The following is a 24,984-nucleotide window of genomic DNA, read 5'->3' as shown; positions in this document are numbered from 1 at the left end:
GCAGAAGAAGCCAGGAGTCCAGGCTTCTAAGGGTCCTGCACTGCACACAGCCAGCTTCCCTTATCTCTAAGGAAAAGGCAGAGGCCTGCAGGTACCTGGGGTGTTCTGGGCCCTATGGAACCAACATGGCCAAAGGTAACATTTCTATTCCTCAAAGGGTCTGCTGCATTCATGTGAATTCTAATTTTCATTCACATTCACTTCACACTGGTTTACTGATTCCATAATAACAAGATTTTTTCAAAGACATGAATAATACGCCTAATAATTTGACCACGTAATACCGTCATAAATCAATGTATTGCTTATGAATGTTAAAAAACACTTAAAGTTAAATGATTTTGATATCGAAGAACATCTGGGGGGAGACCTGAATCAAACCAAAGTTAGGCTTTGTTTACTCTTACTTGTTTACAGATTTGTAAATAATTTGTGCGAGTGGATGAAGCTTGCAAAAGGGGATGTTTATCAAGTATTTCTGAAGTCTACAAAGTTTGTCTACACATTTGTTTACTGTTTACTAGGGCTGGCCGAGTTTGTGTTTGCTTTTAATAGCCAATTATGAGCTTAGTGATACCCGCCTCCAGCAACAGGATTCGATGTATTAAAGTTGGCGGAGAAACGCCCCGTTCAGCAAGATTTAGGCTTGGCTTTTATCAGACTTTAGATTATGCATCTAAAGTCAGATTTCTGAGAGTAATCCTATAGTGATCCCAAATGGGGGTGTCCATCCAAATGTATTGTAGATAGATCAACCTACAAGTCTTCCCGGTGGACTGTATTAACCGGTTGACTCATTTATCCATCATTTCTGGCACCCGCTGACAAATAAGGGGCACCGTGGGTCGGAGATAAACGCAATTTAGATTCCTCTGTATGCCTGGCACATATTTTGAAATTGACCATGAAGTTGACTTTGACTTTAACTTTGACTTTAACTTCAGCATCCACCTGCTAAACCGCAGTTCTGTTTAACAGTTATAGAGAGGCGCGCATTCTGCTTTCCTTAACGCAAATTATATTCCTTCGCTACAAATGTTCCAAACAGATACAGAAGAGACTTGCAACATTTGTGACGGACGGCGAATACGCACGTCATCGACGGCGACATCATCACCACGGGTGAATCACCCTTGTTGCTGACGTCAATGTTGCTTTAAATAGCATCAATGAGTAAAATAGGCTAGGGCGGAGTTGGGCGTGTGTGTGTTTGTGGAGGACGGATAAAAATAGACTGATACATTTCTCTCCCTCTATCCCCCCTCCCCCCATGTCATTCAGACCATTATACTCCAGGGCTTTGGGATTCCTTCCTGTTCGGTCTTCAGCTCTAATAGTGTTGTGCCCGGTGGTCGCGGTGGCGGTGGGCTACCTGGCGTTGATGAGGTACTGGGCGAGGCTGATGTTGGCGGGAGTCCCTGTGATGGTGATCTGCCGCTCCGAGGAGCCCTCCATGGCGTTGGCGATCTTGATCTGCGCGCCAGACATCTGGCGAATCTCGTTTATTTTGGTACCCTGCCGACCGATGATGCAGCCTATGAGCTAGAATACAGAAAGATACCCGAAATGCATTTCACAGAGTGACGAGGACAGCTGAATGCAAAGAACCAGACACTCAATGTTCGGCTTAAATGACCCGTCTAGGCTTGGTGGTCTGGAGGGAATATAGATGAGGAGTGGATTGATGTAGGAGGGGGATTCAATGATTGAGAATGTGCAATTATGTTGGTCTAGTATGGCCTATTGTTCAGTTTATAAGGTTGACTGCGGCATAATAACAATAAATATATATTTTCTGCAATAACTGTATTGAATACTTCATGGAAACATCACACTGACCTTTTTCTTTATAAACCAGTAAAGGCCATTTGTTAATTTCACTAAAATAGTGTAGACTTTTGCTATTTACATTTAGATTAAGTAATTAAACAGACACTTTTATCCAAGTGACCAACAGGACAAGGGAGACTGGGAACAGCCAATGCATACAATGAATAGCTACAAAAGTAAGTTGTTGCATTGCTGGACACCATGGATTACAAAAAAGACTGAACAGAGCAAAGAGAACATCCCAACAGAAAATACAACTCATTACAATTCACAAAAAGCATTGACAAATTACAGTGTTTACTTGGGGTTGCCTGATCGGAATATTGGGCCACGAAACATAGATAAGTAAAGTAAATAAGTAAAAAGGTATGAAAGGTATGAAATGTCTCATAAATGTAAAAGATCGGATTGCAATCATTAAAAAGATATAAATTGGCTACACATAATATATCTAGAACAGGGGTCACCAACACAGTGCCCACGGGCACCAGGGCGCCCGCAAGGACCATATGAGGCACCCTCAGGCCTGTTCTAATAATAGCACAACTCATTATTGAACAACTCTTTCCACCTTTTTTAAGTCATTGTTGATAATTATTGTGAGAAATCATTAACATGATCAGTGTCTTCACATAGATGAGTGTCATTAATCATTAATAATAATATATAATTAAAGGCAAACTGAGCAAATTTGTTATTTCAGATGAGTGTATCAAACTGGGTGCCCATGAAGTAGCTCTCAGGTTCAAAAAGGTTGGTGACCCCTGATCTAGAAGATTGAATCTTGCCTGACTGCAAGTGAAACTACTTGCAGCTTAACACAGGAAAAAACAGAGCTGATAATCATCAGCGGTAAGCAACAACAAACACAATACAAAAACATCCACCCTCTGTTTTGAGGGCTCTGCTATGATCCAAAGTTTAAGTGCCAACAATCTTGGTGTCTTAGGCCAACCCTATGCGTTTCTTTTGATCAACATGTAAATAATTATTACCAGAGCTGATTTCTTTCATCTTAGAGATATTGCTTACATCTGACAAAATCATATCGGATGCAGACACACTAATCCATATTGTCTAGACTAGATTACTGGAATGCACTTGTCTCTGGTGTCGATTATTCCACTGCAAAAAGCCTTGAGCTTGTGCAGAACACTGCTACAAACAGTGTTAAAGCTGCAACTACTTACCTATAAAACCCAGGACGGATCTGTAGAACGTATCTGTAGAAGACCCCTGTCATCAGGGAAGTTGACCCTGACCCTAACCCTTTAATCAATCATAATTAATTTAGCACCCAATCACCATTGATTATTACACCCATTACACTCCTACCAATCACTGGAAGGAGGGATCCCCCACTTTGCGTTCCATATCAACATTTATTCCATCTTAATAACATTTTTGTTTTCTTGGGAGGGGGGGGGGGGGGGCTAGGTAAATATATCTAAATAAATATTTGGCCTTTTGAGACTGTAACTGTGATTAAGGACTACACAAATATAGTTGACTGGACTTCAGTTTGTGCATGGTGTGTGTGTGTGAGAGAGCGCGCGCGCGAGAGAGAGAGAGAGAGAGAGAGAGAGAGAGAGAGAGAGAGAGAGAGAGAGAGAGAGAGAGAGACTGTGTGTGTGTGGGGGGGGGGAGGGGTACAGAAAGAGCGAGGGGAGGATAGGAGATATGGTAGATACAGAGGGAGAGAGACAAAGAGAGAGGAGGGGCGAGATACAGAGGGAGCGTGGCGGGGGGAGGGGGGGGGGAGCGAGAGAGAGAAAGACTGCTTGTAAATAGCTGATGCAGCTTCACGGTGTAGATGACCTCAAACACAGCAGCAAGACATTGGGTTGTTCGATCAGTGGCACACAGCAGGATCCCCAGCCCTCGTGACTTTGACAGAGTTCACTGTAGCTCTATAGACATGTCTCTCTTTAGTGGAGTCCCACTAAACAGAATTACGCTTCACAAAGTCAATGGATGCTTTCTGTGGTTTCCACACGGCTCCTATAAATTAAACACATTTTTGTGATAATAACTTATAACAAATAACAAAAAATGTATGGAGAGTATTAATAAATACACTGAGGTTCATGCTTTGGATAATATATAGCCTGTTCGGCTGTTGGATATATAACAGAACCGTGTAGCAGACTAATGCAACCTTACCCATCTGCACCGATCAGGAACCTATTAAATGAAAAAAAGAAACATGATGTTGAACAAGATATCCATCTGTTTATGTCAATCTGACAGACAGATTCTTATTTAATTAATTTGTCATTGCAGGATAATGTTGAATTCGATCCCCTATATTCTCAGCCTGTAGATCTTTGAGCCAGATTTCTACCCCCCCCCCCATCTGCTCCATTATGACCTTTAAAACCACTGTAAGTCACTTTGGATAAGAGTCTGCTACGATATAATAAAGAGGTATAACATTTACTCTTTGTACTCTTTGATATACTTACATAATAATTATGTAATCTAAAAACATATCCATTGAATAGATTCCTGTTCAAGCACTGTTTCTATAGACATTCTTTCAACTTGCTTCCAACAGATTTAACATTGCGATCGTTGTATCTTTCAGTGCGGCAAAACGGCGTCTCTCTGCAGCTGATCAGAGGTTTTAATCACTGACTCCTCCCGAATCTCGACATAAACACCTCCTCCCTGGAACATGCTGGTCAAGGCCTATTTGTGGCTGAGCAAACTCTGCCAAGTTCTCCTGATTGGATTCACTTAATTAAAGCACCGTCCCACATAAACAAACAACTGGATTTTACAAAGAAAAAAACACCTGGCCCCCAAACAGGAAGTAGAACCATGACTGTTCCCTGTACGGACCAATAGGAAGCGTTCTGAACTGAACATGTGGGAAAGCGGGGGGCCTCCCGTCTCAACCGCCTCCCCCCTCCTGTGGCTCCTCCTGTTCTCTGGAATATTCCTGGGCGCTACGCCGGCACGGGCCTGCCCCAAGAGCTGCCACTGCGTGGAGAAGAGCGGCCTGACTGCCGTGCAGTGCACCTCGCGCAACCTGGACCGCATCCCGCCGGACCTGCCCCGCGACACGGCCGTGCTCCTGCTGTCCTCCAACCACATCACCTCCATCCCCAGCCAGGCCTTCAAGGACCTGCACCACCTGCAGGAGCTGGACCTGTCCAACAACGACATCGACACGGTGGACGCCGGGGCCTTCCAGGGCGTGGCCGACAGCCTGGACTCGCTGGACCTCTCCCACAACCGGCTGAGCCACGTGCCCCGGGAGGCCTTCGCCCGCCTGCAGGCCAAGATCAGCCTGTCGGACAACCCCTGGCACTGCGAGTGTGCGCTGCAGGAGGTTCTGCGGGAGCTGCGGCTGGACCCCGAGACGGTCAACGAGGTCACAAAATCATATCGGATGCAGACACACTAATCCATATTGTCTAGACTAGATTACTGGAATGCACTTGTCTCTGGTGTCGATTATTCCACTGCAAAAAGCCTTGAGCTTGTGCAGAACACTGCTACAAACAGTGTTAAAGCTGCAACTACTTACCTATAAAACCCAGGACGGATCTGTAGAACGTATCTGTAGAAGACCCCTGTCATCAGGGAAGTTGACCCTGACCCTAACCCTTTAATCAATCATAATTAATTTAGCACCCAATCACCATTGATTATTACACCCATTACACTCCTACCAATCACTGGAAGGAGGGATCCCCCACTTTGCGTTCCATATCAACATTTATTCCATCTTAATAACATTTTTGTTTTCTTGGGAGGGGGGGGGGGGGGGCTAGGTAAATATATCTAAATAAATATTTGGCCTTTTGAGACTGTAACTGTGATTAAGGACTACACAAATATAGTTGACTGGACTTCAGTTTGTGCATGGTGTGTGTGTGTGAGAGAGCGCGCGCGCGAGAGAGAGAGAGAGAGAGAGAGAGAGAGAGAGAGAGAGAGAGAGAGAGAGAGAGAGAGAGAGAGAGAATGTGTTTGTGAGCACTCACATCATTGGGGATGGTGAGCTCATGGGTGCTGGCGGGGGGGCTGGCGTCCAGACCTGGAACAGGAAGTAAAGCATCTTGGGGTTGCAGGCAGAGCTCATCTTTGAGAGGTCAAAGTTGAACAAACCCAGTTATTCAAAATCATTCATCATTGTACAATAAATAAGACTGGATTCATTTCTGAATGATATAACATGGTTTTCAATTTTTAAACGCAATAATAAAGTCATTTTTACTACCACTGGTAGTTACTACTAATATCTCAAAATAATTATATACAGAACTGGAAACTATTTGATTACAAAATATAAATTCACCAGGCAAAACCCTTTTTCCTTTAGGTTTACTTTCATAACACCTTGTAACGAAGTAACAGGAACTAGCGGACATGTTGCAAATTGTATGAAGTGTGTGGTTTCCCAAGGTTTTTCTGACAATCTCCTTGTTTCTACCCAGCCCCAAAGAAGATTGGTACGTTTTGGTTTGATTTTTCAATCCAGCTCAACCTTAAAGATGACGTCCCCTGTAAACGAAAAGAAATACAATCCCTGTCTCTGGAAGAGTACCGGGTACTACTGTCGTGATCACCCTGCTTGGAAGTCAAAATCACACACACCTTTTTTTGCCTCAGACAGCCATGATGTATGACAGAGAAGGACAAAGGATCTCACAAAAGAAGAAAAGTAAAGGTGTCTTTTTCAAAGATACCAACCACCACGGGAAATTTCCTGCTGTGCCTAATGAAATAAAATCAAAGTGGGACATGAGGAAAGGTTTCTAGAAGGGAGAGAAGGGAAGGAGAAGGAGGAGGAGGAGGAGGGGGGGGGGGGGGAGGAGGAGGAGGAGGAGGAGGAGGATGTGACCGGAGGAGGGAGAAGGATTGTGGGTACGTACCAGGGAAAGCAGGGGTGGTCTGTCCGAGGGGGGTAAAGGGCGTTTGCTGCATAGCCAGCTGGTGGAGCTTGGTCAGCTGCTGAGGGGGTCAGGAAGGAACAGCAGAGCTGAGAGGTTATTGTCATAAAACGACAATGACTATGACTGCACCCAGAAAGAGCTGAAAAACTAACAGGACCAACTGATAACCCCAGAACCGGAACCCCGGAATCAACAAAAAGAAAGACGAATCCAAATGAAAAACCCCAGAAGCAACTGGAATAGGCTTGCATTAATGGGGAGAACTTGTTTGACAAAACCGCTGTCGCCAACCGATCTTACACATTCTTCACGACAGTAGCTAGTAAGTAAGTCTGAGAATTGCCCGCCAGTTTTAGAGTGTATGGGATGGCACATAATGCTGAGCTTGGAGTTCTTCCAAAGTCTTTCTGCCTCAAAAAAATAGCTACAGAAAAGAGAAATGCTAGCAGAGCATCACTGTAAAGCTATAGGGCTGACAACATTCCAGCAAGGTTTCTTAGAGACTCTGCAAACCAAATTTCTCCTGATCTATATTTGTAAGCTGATGACTCAACTCTTTTGGGATCCAATGTCAGCAAGACTGGGGTGGTGCCAACCAATTTAATTATTGGTTGACGGTAATCAAATTGTCCTTGCATCTAGGTAAAACTGAAGGAATTATCTAAGGATCTAAATATAAACTAAGGAGTCAGTTCAAAATCAATGTGCTTTTAGGGAACGATGTAATAGCTGCTGAAACAAAAACCTGAGTAGTACCCTTCATTGTAACCTGCAGGCAGAACACATGGCTGGGAGGATATCAGGTAAGCCGAATGCCAGAATTAAGGTTCTGTCCACAAGAACAAGGCGACTGGACAGGAAGTCACTGAGGGTGCTTAACCCCTGCTCTTATCCAGTGCCACTACGTCTACACAAAAAAGTCATGGTATGGTAGCGTAAGCATGGTATGGTAGGTGGTAGGTGAAGGTAGTGCTGATGGAGGTAGCAGGCCACAACAAGGAGAAAGCTGGGACGATCCTACACTGTCATAAGTTCAAGCAAGATGACAACCGTATGATCAGGAAATTCCGATGCATCAAATCCCTCGGTCGAATATGGTACCGGATCTCACCGTTCCTACCGCACCGGAGCACCACCCGGTAGTCATGGTAGTCTAGGAACAGCCCGCGGAAACTGAACCCATTCAGCGGGAAGCTTAATGGTGTTAAATAGCCCCAGCACAAGAGCTACCCTGGACTGCTATGGTATCTGCTGAACCAGATAAAGCCTGGTGGGCCTTCTCCACCTGGGACATTCTAGGTCTCTATCCCCAGGAAGAGCATGGGTCTCTACCAGCTTTCAATTTCAGAACACTTGACTAAACTAAACAATTTCATTGATTCTACTCTATAAAGTTTTAATCAGCTTGGCAGTTGGCTGTTAAAAGGCTATTTTTCAAATTGATTTTGTTATCATCGGAGACTGTAAAAACTCTTTATAAAGTTGTAATCAGCTTAGGCATATGGTTAATGGATTTTTGTTTTTTAATTAATTTTGTTACCATCTGTTGTTCAATAACGCTTGAATGGCATCTATTGATTCCAATGCATGTATTGCTCTGCTGCTAATTATTTCAGGGAATGTACATGTCCACCCTTAACATACTGCAAATGCGGCTCTCCCCAGTATGGAAATACTACAAAATATATTATGTTTCTGTGCTTGAAAAAACCTGGGCAACAAAGCTCAGTTCAAGAGGTGTGTTGACTATAAATTGAGCATATATAATAGAAAAATTGAATGTCTGTTTTCATGAATCATTCCTGGGTTGCTATCCATAATTACAACTTTAAAGGGATGCTACCCATTGCCATCTGCTGGTTGTTATCGCCTCCCAGCAGCTCTGGCATGTACCCTAGCAGCCTTAAGCAGTGCCTTGGGCCCCATTACAAGATCAGAGCTTTTCCTCTTATGGGACCTTAACTGGGATATGCTGAAGCCACCTGACAATGTACTGCAGCAATTTGACTCCTTCAATCTCCAACAAATCATATCCCTTCCTCCGATGTACGACCCTGAAAACCCTGACAAGACCACATTGATACATACTATCTTAACAATTCAACAATAATGGTGTGTTTTTCAAGGATATTACCAACCAATGTTGTATTGCCTATGTTCAAACAAACAGCCTTTCCTGATTAGGAGCAAATGAATCCTGAAAAACAGTAATGCTCAATGGTGACAATGGTCTATCAATGGTGCATGCCTTCACATATGACCTGGCACGTGGAATGATTTAGTGTCAGCCTGAGCCCCTCTGTAAATGATGCATGGAATATGTTTTGTGACCTGTTTAGTGCCAATGCCAAAAGGCATGCCACTGTCAAGAAAATGAGAATATAAATTGAACTCAGTCCTTGCTTTGACCATGACCTTGTATTGCTCCTTCATCAAATAGAAGCTGCCTTGTACAAGGCAGCTTTTTTGGCTTTGCAGATCCCCTGAAGATTGGCTGGCATTTAGAGAAAATCTGAAATAGGGCCACGCAAGCTGTCTGAAGGTTTTAACCCTTGCTCCGTACTGCTTGAAAAAAGCAGCTGTTGTGTGTCCATTTTAGAAGGGTGCTGATCGGGCTGATTGTAACTGTTAAAGACCCAACTCTGTGCTGCCATTTTTATCAAAATGTTTGGGAAAAGCCACTTATTAATAACCTGGATGTTATAATATTCTGTCTGGTGTTCAATTGGGTTCCGGGTCACTGCAAACCCTCAACAGCTCACTGATTGGGTGTAACCTGTTAAATCGGAAAAACTCCTCTTGCAGCACCTCCGTCAGTAAGTCTGCAACTATGACCACATTTTTTTCTAAATAAATAATTGACATTGCTTCAGTTTTAGATCATCTATCCATGGTCTATGCCCTTGGTCCATCCCCAGATGCAGTACCTATATCACTTCAGGGTCAGCCCCAATCCTCCCAAACCTCCTGCTAAAGACCACCAAGGTCATGTCAAAACCCAGATCCAGATCCTACAGGAAACCCAGAGAACTAAGAACAAAACTAACCCTCCAAATAAAGACGAAAACAAGCTAAAAACCCAGAATTCAAGAGCCAAGAACCATCTGGACAATCCCATAACCAACTGAAAAACCCAGAACTCAAAACCAAGCCACAAGAATTGCTATTTCCCACACGTTTATGATGTTCAAGACGACAAAACAAGGTCTGGCATCGCCAATGTGTTTCTGAGCAGATGTAGAATTAACATAGATAGTAGAGTAAACTGCTGAGTTCAACCGACTGCCTCGAAAGCTTAAAATCACAACCACGCTGAACAAAAACAAAGTAAAAGAATGGTTGATGATTAGAGTGCCCTCATCAATATCTGTCCAACAGTTGTTTGTGAATGACAGGTGATTGTCCTTTAATTTGCTGCCAAGCTTTGTAAGATGACCACACTCCTCATAGCTGATTCTAATCATGCACATTTAACCGAAACATACCAAAACCAACTGAAAAAGCCCAGAACCAGCTGAACAACAAGCTGATAAAGCCAATAACCAACTGACCCCCCCCCCCCCCCCCCCCCCCCCCGAACCAACTGTAAAACCCAGAATCTACTCAAAACTCAAGAATATAAAAAAATAAAACTCAATATAAATATCAAAGAACGCTGAAACCGCAGAATTCAAGACCCAAGAAACAACCGGAAAAACCCCACAACCAACTGAAAAACCCGACAGCCATCGGAAAATACAGAACTCAAAACCGGGAGAATGAGGAAGAGAAGGAGGTCTGGGAACACACTGTGGTGAAGGGCAAGTAGGACACAAAATAAAGAAAAAAGAGAGAGAGAGGGTTGGGGAAAGTGAGGCGGTCGTGGTCATCATTATATTCTCCAGGAATGGATGGATCTTGAATCACATCCTGTTATAATTTTTTTATATTCGTTCATCTTAGTCATCTTAGTTTTTTCCTTTTGGTGTGTTTCATTAAATATCGACCCGTTCAAAAGCTACAAACCTCATGGAAGGTACAAAAGCCGACAAACCTCATGGAAGACCTCAAGGAGGGAATACGGGAATACTTCCAACACTATTCTGTTTTTCCTCACACACACGCCAAAGATAAAACAACCAGCAAGGTTGACCTTCACGCCACATTTCCTGCACTCCACATTAAGCATGTTTGGGGTGATGTTCCTCACAGCTCACTGTCATCTCTCAGAGGAATGCGCGCGCGAGAAAGAGAGATGGAGGCTCCATACAGCCGGCAGGGAGCCGGTGGAGGTAGAGGAGGAGGGGTAGAGGTTGAGGAAGAGGAGGTGTTGGAGATAGCGGAGGAAGGGAAGGTAGTGCAGATGGAGGTGGTGGATGTCAAACCCCCGCTTGAGTAATTGCCGTGTCAGCTGCCGCCATAAACGGCATCAATCACCGGGACTAACTCTGAATTAAGGGCGTGACAACGGAGTCGCAGCCTAGATACTCTCCAGACGTGGACAAATGAAGTAGAATTCGTCCTCGATGGAATCAAGGTAAATGAGGATCCCGAAGGATTATGAATAATGATCAGTGATGGGACAGGAACTCACATCTGGATGCGGTATGGCATATTGTCCCTGAATTGTGTAGGCCTGGAAGGGAAAAAACAAACAAATAAAGAAAAACATTAATAAAAAGGATTTGAACAAAACAAAGGCCTGAATGCAATATGTGAGAGTGGAAGAGATTCCATTATAAAATCACCACGAGCATAATAATAAGTGATACATTGTTGTAATCCCATTCATCAAAACATTTAAATATTTGAGTAATGTGCCATTATGTGCTCCTTTGTTAGTGAGGACAAACTAAAGAAAACTTTTGGATGTGTGGTGTCATCGAGGTTAGTAAGGAACGTCGACTCGTTATAATGAAAAGCTGAAATCAGGAAACATTAGGGCAAATGCAGTCACCGAAAATAGTGGCGGGAACGCAGTGGTAAATTCAGTAAATTATTTATAAAGAGGACACCTCTACCTGGCTGAATAACTTGGTTATGCATTACAGGAAGCGTGTAAATATGCTTATTTGAGGGTACTAATAGAATCGTCAACGGCTGCTCCTTTTATGCTTACTTTCTTTTCCATTCCTCGTCCCCCCTCCTCCCCTCTCTAATGCACTTCATTGCTTCTCAAAAGAGAGGGAGAAGGGAGAGAGTATGAGAGAGAGAGAGAGAGAGAGAGAGAGAGAGAGGAGAGGGAGGGAGACAGAGAGAGTGGGAGAGGGAAAGAAAAGCAGAGGGAGAGGGAGGGATAGAGAGAGAGAGGAGAGGAAGAGAGAGAAAATGAGTGGGAGAGAGAGAGAAGGAGACGGAGGGAGGGAGAGAGAGAGAGAAAGAGAGGGAAGGAGAGGGAGAGAGTGGGAGTGAGAGAGAGAAGGAGAGGGAGGGGAGGGAGGGAGAGAGAGAGGAGAGGGAGGGAGGTAGACGGAGAGAGACAGAAGGAGAGGGAGGGAGGGAGAGGGTGAGAGAGAGAGAGAAAGAGAGAGAGAGAGAGAAGGAGAGGGAGGGAGGGAGAGGGAGAGATAGAGAAAGGGATTGGAGCTCAATGTTAAACTCAATTGAAATAGCAGCGTATGTGGTTAATTCTGCTGAAGAGCAAATTCTTTTTTGCAGGTTAGGGCCTAGCTCTTGAGTTGGAAGTTAAAGAGGAACCATCAGGCTCGCATATTTTCGAATAAATGAGGGAAGAGTGTTGTGAAAATAACTAAACTTATCCCTAAACTAAACAGCATCTACCCCTATATGTAACTATTTCAAACTTTATGTCTACTGTTATCCATCCTTAATCTTAATCAAATAGGGAACTGTCTCGAACATTGACCAATAGAAACTAAACCTAAACCAATCGAGTTCCAATGGTCTCTCTGGGTTGCATAGGTTCAAAGTGGAAGTGGAAGTGGAAGGGCACCCGGTTTATGTAGGGGCTGATGCGTCAGCACCAGGCTCATGTAGGGGGCTGTGGGGGCTGCTGGGGCCTGTGCTCTTACCTGGCCACCGGAGAATATGACCGGGGTGGAGGCGGGCTTTGGGCGGTACGGTATGGTGGCGCCCTTCGGAGGGGACTGTGGGAAGAATGGAGCAGAGCGATCAGAACATAGCAATGGCAATGACAAAAAAGCTTCCTAAGCTTGTCTTCAGGTAAGGGTATAACTCACTAAGTGAAGGATGTGTTAAGAAAAACATAATACAATGGCAAAGGCAATGCTTGTCAATTCTTTTTTATATGTTTTAGCATGCCTCACACAGCCAAGAGATCCCTGTCAATTACATTAAAATACACAGTACTAATGCTGCTGCATGTTTCAATGGGCCTACGCTCGCCTGCTAATACAAGATGCTTAAAGTCATGCTAAAAGGCCTCGAATTTCCCAAATTGTTTTGAATAATCAACTCAAACATCTCAAAATGTAATTACTCTGAAGGTCTTAAAGCCCTTTTCCACAGTAGGAAACGTTAAAATTATGAAAGGAAATGAGCTCCATTGTACAAATAAGTAAGGGCTATACATATTGTGCAGCGAGCCGATCATTAACACAAAGTATACCCCGACAGGGCAAGTGGTGCTCACTGCAGAGCCAATGCACGAAGCTTAACCGAGTCCAGCTCCGCCTCTCTGGACCGAGTCCAGCTAATTGGGCCAATCAACCCGGATAAGGTAGGGTTATGGATTATGTAAGGGTTATGGTTAGATTTAGGGGTTATGGTTAGAAATGTGGGTTAGGGTTAGGGTTATGGGTATGTGAACAAAAATGGTCAGGGTAAGGGTTAGGGTTAGGATCGGGTTAGGGTTAGTACGGATCAGGCACATTCACATGTGCAGTTATTGTTTGTTTTTTTGTATTTTTCGTTATTCCTGCTTCCATCCCGCTAGGGAAATCTCCATCATGCCAGAGGCTTGACACACCAAAGGCTTCTCCGGTGGCTGCTGATAGAGGACACTGGAACTATGGTTACCAAGTTATATGAGTGAGCCTGGTTGGGGATGGAGCTACTGGTGGAGCTGGGCTAGTCAAGCTCCACCCATTGGCTCTGCAGTGAGCTGCCTTTCTGACAGGGGGATGCAGGTCTTGAATCCCCCTGAAGGGGATTGTTTTGCAATAATGACAACATGAAAATTGTGCTCCTTGCACATTCGTCCGCTTATTAGATGGCTACCTACTACGGATATTATAATTAATTGACACAAAATCTAATAATGATAAACGTATATATATATATATATATATATATATAAAGTGTTGATTTAAGGAGCCAGTGAACCCACTGTTTCAGCCGGAGTTCAAACACTAAGAGATATAGAAAACTTGTTTTGGGCTGAGAGTTCTAGGATTAAGAGTATAACGTTTACGTTTTATTTGGGAAATCATGGCTTTGACACCTGTTTTCTCTAAAATACAGTCTTATTTGTGTGACTAAATGGCATTATTAACAGTGACTAAATGGCATATTACTACATTCACGATCATATAATGTACTGTATATAAACAAGTTTTAAAGAAAAAATAAAAAACGTTTTTTTGGTTCCCTGGTTCTATAAAAAATATTAATATTTTATTTATTTATTCTCTCTACAGATTCATTCTTCAGTTAAATGACTGTATGCATAGCAACAGTGTGTTAGTCATAGCAGCGGCCTGCTTTTCAGAAGCACCAGACCGTAAATTGCCATAATTGACCTATCGGATTTGAGCATTTAACAAAAGGGTGTTTTAATTATGAATAACGATCAAAGAAGCAGCGGAAATCATGTCCAAGTGCTTGCATTTGGTGCACTAATTGACAGCTGTGCTATTCAAAGAACCTGCTACAACTATAATTACACCCATCCAACCACCAACGATCACCTCAAAGACGCAGTACAAAAGCCAAATGAATAACTTAAAATAAATACGTCAAATAACTGAAGACATGTAGATATCGCCAACCAAACCGATCTTAAGATTTCTTACTCTATTCTATTCCATTCTATCCCTTTGCTGCTTGTGTATATTCTAAAGGTAGAGACTAGAGTCTAGTTTCACTGGCAGCCAGACACATGACCTGGACGTGCGGATATACAGCATGTCGATAATGGACAAGAGCAGAGCACGGCCCTACCTCCAGGATGACCACACAGATCTGCTTGACACACTGGATGATGGCCTCTGGCGTGCCGGAGATGGTGACGGCGCGCTCGGTGGAGCTTGGCAGCATGTCGCCGGCCACCTGCACCTGGGCCCCCGTCGACTGCAGCCAAGGAGAGGGTTGTTAGGGTATGTATAGGTGTGTAAGGGTGTATTAAAGAGTACGATTTAAGAGCTATTATTTGAGTGTCATTTGTTAGAAAGGCCTCAGCCATCCTGCTAATAGTGGGTGGAATGCGCGGAATGCCCGACTGTATAAAACCATTTCTATTTTAGAACGCTCCCAGCTTATTTCTGAGCACTCAGGACATCCCTTTTTGAAATCGTGTGTGTGTGTGTGCGTTTGTGTGTCTGTGTGTGTGTGTGTCTGTGTGCGTGTGTGTGTCTGCTTGCATGTGTCTGAGTGTTTCTATGTGTGTTTCTGTGAGTGTGTGTATGTGCATGTTACTGTGTGTGTGTGTGTGTGTGTATTTGTGTGTGTGTGTGTGTGTGTGTGTTTGCGTGTGTGTGTGTGTGTGTGTGTGTGTGTGTGTGTGTGTGTGTGTGTGTGTGTGGTGGGGGGGGAGAATGTGTCTGTGTATGAGGTGCCTGATTGTGCGTTTGTGTGTAAAAGATGGTGGGTGTCAGGTTGTTATGAAGGTTATTGGAACTTCAGCAGCAGAAAAACATCACATTACTTATTTTCACATTAAAACCAGATGTGTGTGTTTGTATGTGTGGTAGAGTGTGCCTGTGAAAATCTGTGTGTCACTAATATAAACTAGTGTACTCTTATGTACACCAAGTCACTGGGTTCTGTCATTCCCTCACACAGCCTTTATTCAACTAATTATAATGACTAATTCCATCTTCTTCACGGTCTCAAACAGCGCAGCGTGAACCTCTGTATGTCGGGCTGTCATCTCAGCGGATGGGGACACACCACCTGATGCCAAATCTGCACCAGACTGAGCTGCTCTTCCTATCAGGGAAGGTACTCCCATCCACGACCTTCACATCATTACTGAGACCGGCTGTCCTTAGCTGCCACCATCACTGCCACAGCCCGTTCATGCTGTACAACGTTGAGGGGGATACGTCCGTTCCTCACCCACAAGGCCACCCAGGTTATGGAACAGGGCTCTTGTCATCTTACGTTTAGACTACTGTGACTCCCCTCTGGCTGGTCTGCCTGCGTGTGCAATCCAACCTCTGCAGCTCACCCAGAATGTAGCAGCCCGGCAGATCTTCAACACACCCACGTTCTCAAACACTACACCGCTCCTCTGCACGCTGTGCTGGCTGCAGGTGACTGTTTAAATATGATTAAGCCACTGGTACTAGCCTAAAGTGCTGCGAGTGGCTCAGGTCAATCCTACTTCCAGGACATGGTCACCCCATACCCCCCCAGCCCTTTCCACAATCCACTATGACTGCCAAAGGGATTGCTCCCTCACTACGACAGGTGCCAGCTGCTGCTTAATACAATCCCGATTTTTTTTTTTTTTTCTGTGCTGGCTCCGTTGGAACGAGCTCCCCACTGACATCAGGACAGCAGAAACCCTACATGTCTTCCGTTGCAGACTGAATAGAATCTGAATATGTTCAGAATGCAAGACTGCATCTTGGCCCATGACATTTTGTTTTCAAAATCCTTTCTCTATCTCTTGCTTCTAAATCGTATAACTTGAAGCAGTTTTCTTATTGATTAATTGGTTGTACATGCATGATTCTTGCAATTTCTGGATTGTATCTACGTTGTTGGGTTATCTAACCCTAATTCAAACATATTGTTAATCAGTTTGGATGAAAGAGTCAGCTAAATACATGTAATGTAATGTGATGTGATAATAAAGGATTTGAACTTCATTTAACGTAAATTCATTATAAATTAGCCTCGGAAAGACATAGCAATGGCTTTCACTTAACGCCAGTCATTTTACATTTTACATTCAACAAGCCAGAAGAAGAGGGTTGTTATGATCACGACGGTTCCCTCCCACACCTCTCTCATCTCCTTGATCTTGGAGCCTCCCTTCCCGATGAGGGATCCACACTGGCTGGCAGGCACCACCAGGCGCAGGGTGACCGGCGGCTTGCTCGTGGCCGGGCTGTTGCTCATCGAGTTGATGATGTCCTGGAAGAGACAAACAGTAGATATAAGCCCTTTTCCTCTGCATACATAAAGTTAAATAAATATATAATTGCACACAATAAACTGCATTTTTTGCATGAAAAATGCATACAAAATAAAAGCAATTTTCAATAAAAGAAAAATAATAATAATAATGTTATTATTATTTTCTAAATATATAAAAATGATTCTATTTAGTATTATCTGCTGCCAGGTGACCCAAATACGCTCCCCTCCAGATGAGCTGGGAGCTACACTGGTAAAGTTAAATGAGAAAGGAGAGAGGTAGATGCTGTCTTTTCCAAAGGGACTTAGTACATTTAGATACATGTCTCAGGAGTGGGTCGATTCCTACAGGTAGACTCTGAACATTGGGATATAATTGGGCAAAATAGACATCGTCTTGCATTGTTATTTTTCGTCCTTCAAGTCTTTGATCATGTCTGATCCGTGGCAAGACATATGCAGTGATGAAGACATATTTTGTTTTTGTATATGGTATATGTAATGTTGGTTGTCATAACTTTGCCAACTGAATACTGTTTTAATAACCTGGTCAGTATGCCTAATAGCCACCTGTGTGGGTGTTTTCTGTTGTGACTATGGTTGTGAAATTCACATTTAAAGTGCCTTATGCAGCTTGTATTTATTACATTGTTTAAAAAGTAATCAAACTGTAGTATATGAGTCAGAATGTGAAACATACATTATTTAGAGTACACGGTTTCGACACATTATCTAAGAATACAAATATTCATAATAATTATACATTGTATATTGCACCTTTCATTGTTGGACAATCTCAAGGTGCTTAACAGCGCATCTTGATTAAAATTATTTAGAGTAGAAGCGTACACAATGTTTGTTTGGAGTGCAGTTTATTTCGAAGGAAAATATTAAAAATTCACCTTCTGCCAATCATCTGTCTGCTGAAATGGAAGATTGTGGACATGCACAACTTTACGTGTGAGGATGCAACAATTCTACTACTGCTACAACCACAACCACACCTTCTACTCCTACTACTACTACTACTACTACATAGAAAAATACATTTCAACTATGATTGCTTCTAAGAAGTTTTACTGCTGCAAATTATGCTACTACTATACATACTGTACATAGATAAAAATACATGTTTTTCACAGCAATGATGTGTTAAATTGAAACTGAGCAAACAATTAGAATTGTTGGAAACATAAAGGCGCTTCCAGAGCCTTATGTGCAAGGATGACATGGAGATGGATTGAAGAACACGGTGGTGTCACTTTCAACGGTGACCATGGTGACAAGACCTTGAAATAGATACGCTACATCTGGTTAAAAATATATATCTCCTCAAAAACAGCTTGTCCTTGTTGAACTGGGCACAAGCATACCAAATTTAATTCAATTCAATTCAATTTTATTTGTATAGCCCTTAATCACCATTACAGTCTCAAAGGGCTTTACAGGCAAATATTTCTTACACCAAATGAAAATGAAACATTATGCCAAGTTACTAAAAGGTCGGAATGTTCTGGGTTTGAATCCCAACCGGCCCGGTATAACCTTTAGGGGTCGTTGAGTTAGATGTCTAACTCATCCTACTTATCTGGATTCACTGCAAGTCCCTTTGGATAACAACCTGCTAAATTAATCAAATCGGTACATTTAAACACAGTAACAACTCCTCGCTTTTTTCCCTTTCACTAGACTATGTGCTCTGGAAACAAAGTGCACTCATTACAATATTTGAAGGGCTAGGCACCACCAAAACCATGTTTTTTTGTGTAAGTCGTATGCCAAAGTACATAATACTGTATCCTCTACACACACAATATATAATCTGTATTTTTAGCAAAAAAAAATACAAACTTCCTCTGGCACCTCTTCGAATTTGTAGGCGATCATGGCAAAGGCCTTGAAGATGGCGTCGGTCGGTCCGGTGATGGTGACTATCCGCTCGGGGCAGTTGCCCTCAGAAATGTTGATCCTTGCTGAGCTCTGAAAGCAAAACAATCCGGAGAATTTCGAAAAATCACACAAAGTGACTGGATTTGATCATGTTTCAAAGTGCTCCCTGTAGCGATGTCTCTCTCTCTATAATAACATTGGGGAGCACTCATACAATATTTAAACACACGTTTCAGTCTGTAAATAACACTTTAAATGCGTTTCTATCAACGACCATGTGAATATTGTATAACATGTTAAGGCCATGTGGGTTTGAACAATGAAGCCCACCTCCTCACGCATCTTCTTCACAGTTTCTCCTTTCTTCAGAGTCCAAGACAGAAAAGAAAAGCGCATGGTGTAATTGCATCACTTATTCAACAAGCGCATTTATATTATTCTGGGTGAAACTGGATAATCCAAAACAAATACTCCACCTTTCCAATAATGCTGCCCACTTCCTGCATGAAAAAAACAGAAGGACAGTTATGAAAAAAATGCTGTTTTCTTTCACTCCCTCAGATTTCTTGGACGTGGAACATTTGCCATACATTTCCATGTTCTAGTTAATAGCGCGTGGGTAAACAGGCAGGCAGAGGTTAAGAGGCTGTGCGGTCTATCTCCATGAATGTAGAGATGAGCCGCGGCTGTCGACACGCTGAATCCTCCCGACCTTTGCTCTATTAGCATAGAGCAAAGGTCCCGCGCACACTCTTGACGTGCGTGGAGCGGACACACACAGCGCAGCAGAGCGTCACAATTGATAGCATCTGGCTTATACGTGGGCACGCGTGTGAACACACACGCACACCAACACACACTCGCTCGCTCGCTCACACACACACACACACACACACGCGCGCACACACACACACACACACACACACACACACACACACACACACACACACACACACACACACACACACTCTCACACACACCCAACCACACTAAGTGGAGGCATCACACGCTTACACACAGAGCGTTTCAGAAGATACATTAGCCCATTAAGGTAAAAGGCTAGATACACTGTATACTGTATTATTTTCTTTTTCGCCCGGACGGAAGATCCATTATACACTGACGCAAGTATGTAACTCTGTAACAAGTTAATGCTTTGATCCTGTTTAGCATGGCGTGTGGCCCAAGGTTGAATCCTAAAGATTGAACCGCGGGTACACCGTGGGAGCTCTACATCGAAGCCCACGGAGACCGTAGGTCACACGAACCTCTAAGCGAAACATAAAAAACGACGACCACACTCTTTGCCTTTCATGCCAAGTTCCCCTCTGCACGTCATAAAGATCCCGAGCAGTGCCTGAAACAGCCAGGTGGTACTCTGAACGCTCCGAATCAATGAGGCAGAACCGTGAACGCGAGGCACGAAGCGGCGGCACAAAGGCCCGGCTGGGTCCCCGTGGGTTCCCCCCCCCCGCCTACCCCATGCGGCCTTACCTTCCCATGCATTAGGAGGCGGATGGTTAGTGTGACGTTGAGGCCCCCCTCGGACTGGATCTTGGCCGGATCCATGGTCGGAGGCGTGGTGGTGGGGGGGGGGTCGGAGGAATGGGGAGGGAGGGGCAGGAAGGGGGAGGGGAGGGGGGTCGGGGAAAGGGAAATACTCAGGAGGGAAGGGAATGGGATTTTCGCCGCAGCAAGCCAGTCACCTTGAGGAAGAGAAGAAGGACATGTCGACATGAAACACATGCTAGCAGGCACACGCGTGCGCATGCACACACACACACACACACACACACACACACACACACACACACAGACAAACAAATTATGAAACATTCACAGAGTGACAGAATACCCCAAGCATGCCAGCAATGTTTCCTCATCCTAAAGTGAAATGCACTGTTAAAAGCAACAATAATGAGAGAGTGACGCGTTCCACTCAAATTTCGTAGCATTTGTCATAAAGAGAGAGAACTGCCAATCAAATCTGATCAACGCATGTATATTGACCATTTTACAATTCAGCAGACGCTTTTATCAAAGCGAGAAACAGTGATCCCTGATTCGTGTTACACATTAAGGAGCAAGCAGGGCTTTGGCAGTTTTCTAACAGATGCCTGTGTGTGTACCCTAAAGTTATAAATAGTCTAAGCTTTTTAAAAGCTCTGGGATAAAACATATTTCAACACTAGTGCCTGATCTTTCCGTGAAATAAAATAAATAATAATTCTCCCTCCCCATTCATTGTCATCATGCTGTGAATTATTGATTATATTATATCATTATATCATTTCATTCATAATTTCACATAGCGCAAGCAATTCAATAACAGACAGCTCAATAAATGTTATTTTCATTAAATCCTCTTCCACCAGTGCAAGACAGAAAATTCTTGTCCAGACAAACAGCAAGGTCCCACGGCCTACACTTGCTAGCAGATGCTTTTATCCAGAGAGAATAAAGTATTTTTTTTCCTGATAAGACATTAGGTATGAAGTATCATTAGGCATATGGCTTCATAGGATGCCTACAGGTGGAATGGGGCAATTCCAGATCAAAGACAGACCATTCTGGCTGGGAGTAAAACACCATAACCACTAGACTATTCTATTCCAACTCCAAAACATGTCCACCCATTTCTGAAAAGTACAAAGATACCACAGGGTATTTTTGCAATGGCTAATATTACAAGACAGCAGCGTGATATAGTACACATCGTGAAGACTTAGCATAGTCTGTAGCCTGTGGGCCAAGCCACTCCCTATTTGTGGCTTGGCCACAAATAGTGTGGCTAAAGGGGTAAACTTGTGGCTTGGCCACAATTTCATTCCTGAAACAAACTATTCTTAGAGGCTGCATTTCCTTGATGAATTGTTTTTGAATGACCATATGCAAACAACACTGTATGTCCATGCTCCACCCTGCAGTGGCGTCCATTTTGGAGCTAAGTAGGTAAAGAGCTAGGCATGCTGCTTGTTGAACGTATTCTGCATTTTACAGATGATCGGAAGGGGAGGCAGAGATGGAGTTGGTGGTTACTATATACAATATACCTATATATTGAGTTAAGGGCAAGAGAGCATGTGTGTGTGTGTGTGTGTGTGTGTGTGTGTGTGTGTGTGTGTTGTATGTATGTATGTATGCATGTTTTATTATTGTTATATCCTTTATTCAACAAGGTTGAGTCTCATTGAGATTGAAATCCCTTTTACAAGAGAGACCTGGCCAAGATGGACAGCAGCTTTAAATGTACTGAGACTAACTAGGTCTTGCAGCTTGAGCTGCTTCTGCAGGTTATTCCACACCTTCTTTTTGGAATTTGAAAATACCTAAAGGTTGGTCTTTTCAGCATTGAGAACAAGCTTCAGTTGACAAAGCTGAGCCTGAACTCTATGAAAAGCACTTTGCATGTACTCAAAAGCCTTACTGAGCGTGGATGCACAACAATAAATTACACTATCATCCGCATAGAAATTAAAAGCTGCATTTAGGACATTTTGTTCAAGGCTATTAATAGATAAAGTAAATAAAAGCGGTCCAAGTACTGAACCCTGGGGGACTCCCTTACACACTGTAAGAATGCCAGAAGTGAAACCATCAAACTGAGTGGCCTGAGTTCTGTTGATGGTCCACAGTATCAAACGCTTTAGATAGATCAATAAAGAGTGATACACAATGTTATTTTTATCTAGTGCTCCTATGATGTCATTTAAAACTTTCATGGCAGCAGTAGTGGTGCTATGATTTTTTCGGTACCTTGATTGATGCACATTTAATATTTGGTGAGTATGGACATAATCTTTAACCTGCTCACTGACCAGGGATTCCAGCACTTTTGATAACACTGAGAGGTTTGAGAGTGGTCTGTAATTATTTTAAATTGTTGGATCCCCTCCTTTAAGAAGGGGACGAACATAAGCAGACTTACAGTTCTTTTGTTTGAAGCCAATGAGAGATTAAAAAGATGTGTCAATGGTTCAGCTAATAAGTCTGCTGCTAATTTTAAAAACGTTGGTTCCAAGTGATCCGGGCCAGTTTTCTAGGGTTCAATTGCTTTAAGGCTTTGTGAACCTCAGCAACCAGAAAAGGGGTAAGATTGAAAGTGTTGTGTACATCACTAGCATTGTTACTCAAATTGACAGATTTCACAGCAGAATGTGGGGCAGAATTGAACAGGAACCCAGAAGAAATAAAATGTTATGTTTAACATTTCAACCTTATCATGGACAGCAATGGAGTCTTTGACTATACAAGATGGTAATTCATATGAGGTTTTAGAAGCAGATAATGATTTAATTGCTTTCCAGAATTTTCTCGGATCATTCAAATTTTCTGTAGTGATAGTTAGATAAAACTCAGATTTGGCTTTTCTGAAGAGAGAAGTAGATTTGTTTCTCCGCTGCCGAAAGAGAAGCCAGTCAGCCTCAGCTGACACTCAGCTGTGAACCAAAATTGTATGCACGTATGTATGTGTGTGTGTGTGTGTGTGTGTGTGTGTGTGTGTGTGTGTGTGTGTCAGTGTGTATGCATGTGTGTGTGTGTGTGTGTGTGTGTGTGTGTGCGTGTGTTTGTGTTTTCTCCAGGAAACATTACTTAAATATGAATGTACAGCATTGTAACAATTTAAATACATCATAATAAATTAAAAAATTAAGCTTTTTTTTTGCAGGAATCATTACTTGATTGAAGAGCTTTATCTTGTGCATACTCAAAGTTCTCTTTGACAAAATCAATGCAAAGTTATGCATCCCAATGAAACACCAGCATGCAATTGTATTGAGATTGAGGCAGAGAGATGTTTCATCCCCTTTCACATAATTTAATGTGATCCAGACTCATCCATTTCTTTTCAAATAACAATAATAATACAAATGCCAATCCTAATATCTGACGTGTTGTATGATTTTTATTTTTTTTAAATAACTGTCAGACAGAAAATAGCACAAAAATAATGTCATGTCATTCTAGCTAAAAAAATATATACAAAAGGGCAGGACTACGATGAGGTCCAGAGTTGAAAAATCAAACGTAGGGAGCAAAAGATTGCAAGCAAAAAACAAAATTTTGTCTAAGGAAATCTGTAGAGAAAGAAAAATATTATGGCCAAACCCTACCGTCAAATTTGCTGATAATTCTTCCCAGCACACAATGTTGTGTTTAACCACAACACACACTCTAAACCCCGCTTTATGAGGCAGTTGAGCTGTTCTCTTACATTAGCCTGAGCTATTGCAATCTCACAAAACCAACAGTTCAACCCATCGCGTTTTAGGCTTCTGTCACATAGCATTAGCCTAACGGGCTAGCATAGCTTCAGGGGTATCTGTTCCCTAAAGTAATACATCAGAGGAAAGATTCTTCCACTTCTCTACCTTCATTAATTGTTTTAAAAACTATACAAAGGTAACGTCATGAACGTCATGACGACGTTTATGTCTGATATTGTGACTAATTGTAGTTAGCATTTATGTGTTTCGATGTTCCTGTAATAATAACGCAGCTATTACACTTATTAATGATCTGAGGCATTGCTTTGTAAAACCTATAGTTGCTTTTATATTCAGCCTTTTAGCGAAAATAACATACCTATTTATTGTACCACAAAGAACATACCAGGGCAGTTCTAAAATGTATTTATATTAAAGATTTATTTTTTTGGAATGGTCCCAAAGCCACCTCGGTCGAAGGAATATCAAAAGTACATAATATTTAATAAGCTGTCTTGGTCAAATTATTCACGTCAATATCCATGTGCAAAGTTACCAGGTATTTTAACTGCTCTGCATACAATTTGCAATGCACTTGTATGTCCATTGTGATTAAGAGAACTGCATACAAGTGCAGTATATTCACACAGTAAGGGAGAAATTTGTAGGTCGATTTTTCATCCCATATAAACCTTTCCTGAGATTTTCAACATTTCTAAATAGCCACATGTCCAATTCTCCCACAATAAGAAACATGGCATTATACATATTAAAGGGAAATTAAAATTTACGATCCTAATAATTTGATTGGATTTAATATTCAAAATAAGATAAAATAATAATATGGAGAAAGGCTTTACCTTCGGAAACAGTCAATAGTGGTCACC

General features: G+C 42.5%; 2 protein-coding genes across 9 annotated transcripts; one reads left to right on the top strand and one right to left on the bottom strand.

Annotated features, from left to right (window-relative positions):
* Nucleotides 1-1,368: 1,368 nt before the first annotated feature.
* Nucleotides 1,369-20,459, bottom strand: pcbp3 (poly(rC) binding protein 3; the record flags this gene model as incomplete). Of its 8 annotated transcripts, none has more annotated exons than XM_079731725.1 (11): nt 1,369-1,542; nt 5,823-5,920; nt 6,714-6,792; nt 11,308-11,349; nt 12,668-12,820; nt 14,856-14,984; nt 16,866-16,997; nt 18,864-18,980; nt 19,221-19,253; nt 19,367-19,390; nt 20,385-20,459. In XM_079731725.1, the coding sequence occupies 11 exons, from the start codon at nt 20,457-20,459 to the stop codon at nt 1,369-1,371; spliced, it is 1,056 nt and encodes a 351-aa protein (XP_079587851.1). The 8 variants fall into 8 exon arrangements, with proteins under 8 accessions (XP_079587851.1, XP_079587852.1, XP_079587853.1 ...); XM_079731726.1 differs by having other exon boundaries at nt 6,714-6,789; XM_079731727.1 differs by having other exon boundaries at nt 5,823-5,875; nt 6,714-6,789.
* LOC307073108 (leucine-rich repeat-containing protein 3-like) lies at nt 4,700-5,242 on the top strand (the record flags this gene model as incomplete). Its single annotated transcript, XM_079732813.1, has 1 exon — nt 4,700-5,242. The coding sequence occupies one exon, from the start codon at nt 4,700-4,702 to the stop codon at nt 5,240-5,242; it is 543 nt and encodes a 180-aa protein (XP_079588939.1).
* Nucleotides 20,460-24,984: the final 4,525 nt, after the last annotated feature.

This window comes from Pollachius pollachius (assembly GCF_949987615.1).
Source record: "Pollachius pollachius genome assembly, chromosome: 3".
NCBI classification, from domain to species: Eukaryota; Metazoa; Chordata; class Actinopteri; order Gadiformes; family Gadidae; genus Pollachius; species Pollachius pollachius.
The sequence above is the reverse complement of the archived record's forward strand: the minus strand, read 5'-3'. Positions and strand labels throughout refer to the sequence as shown.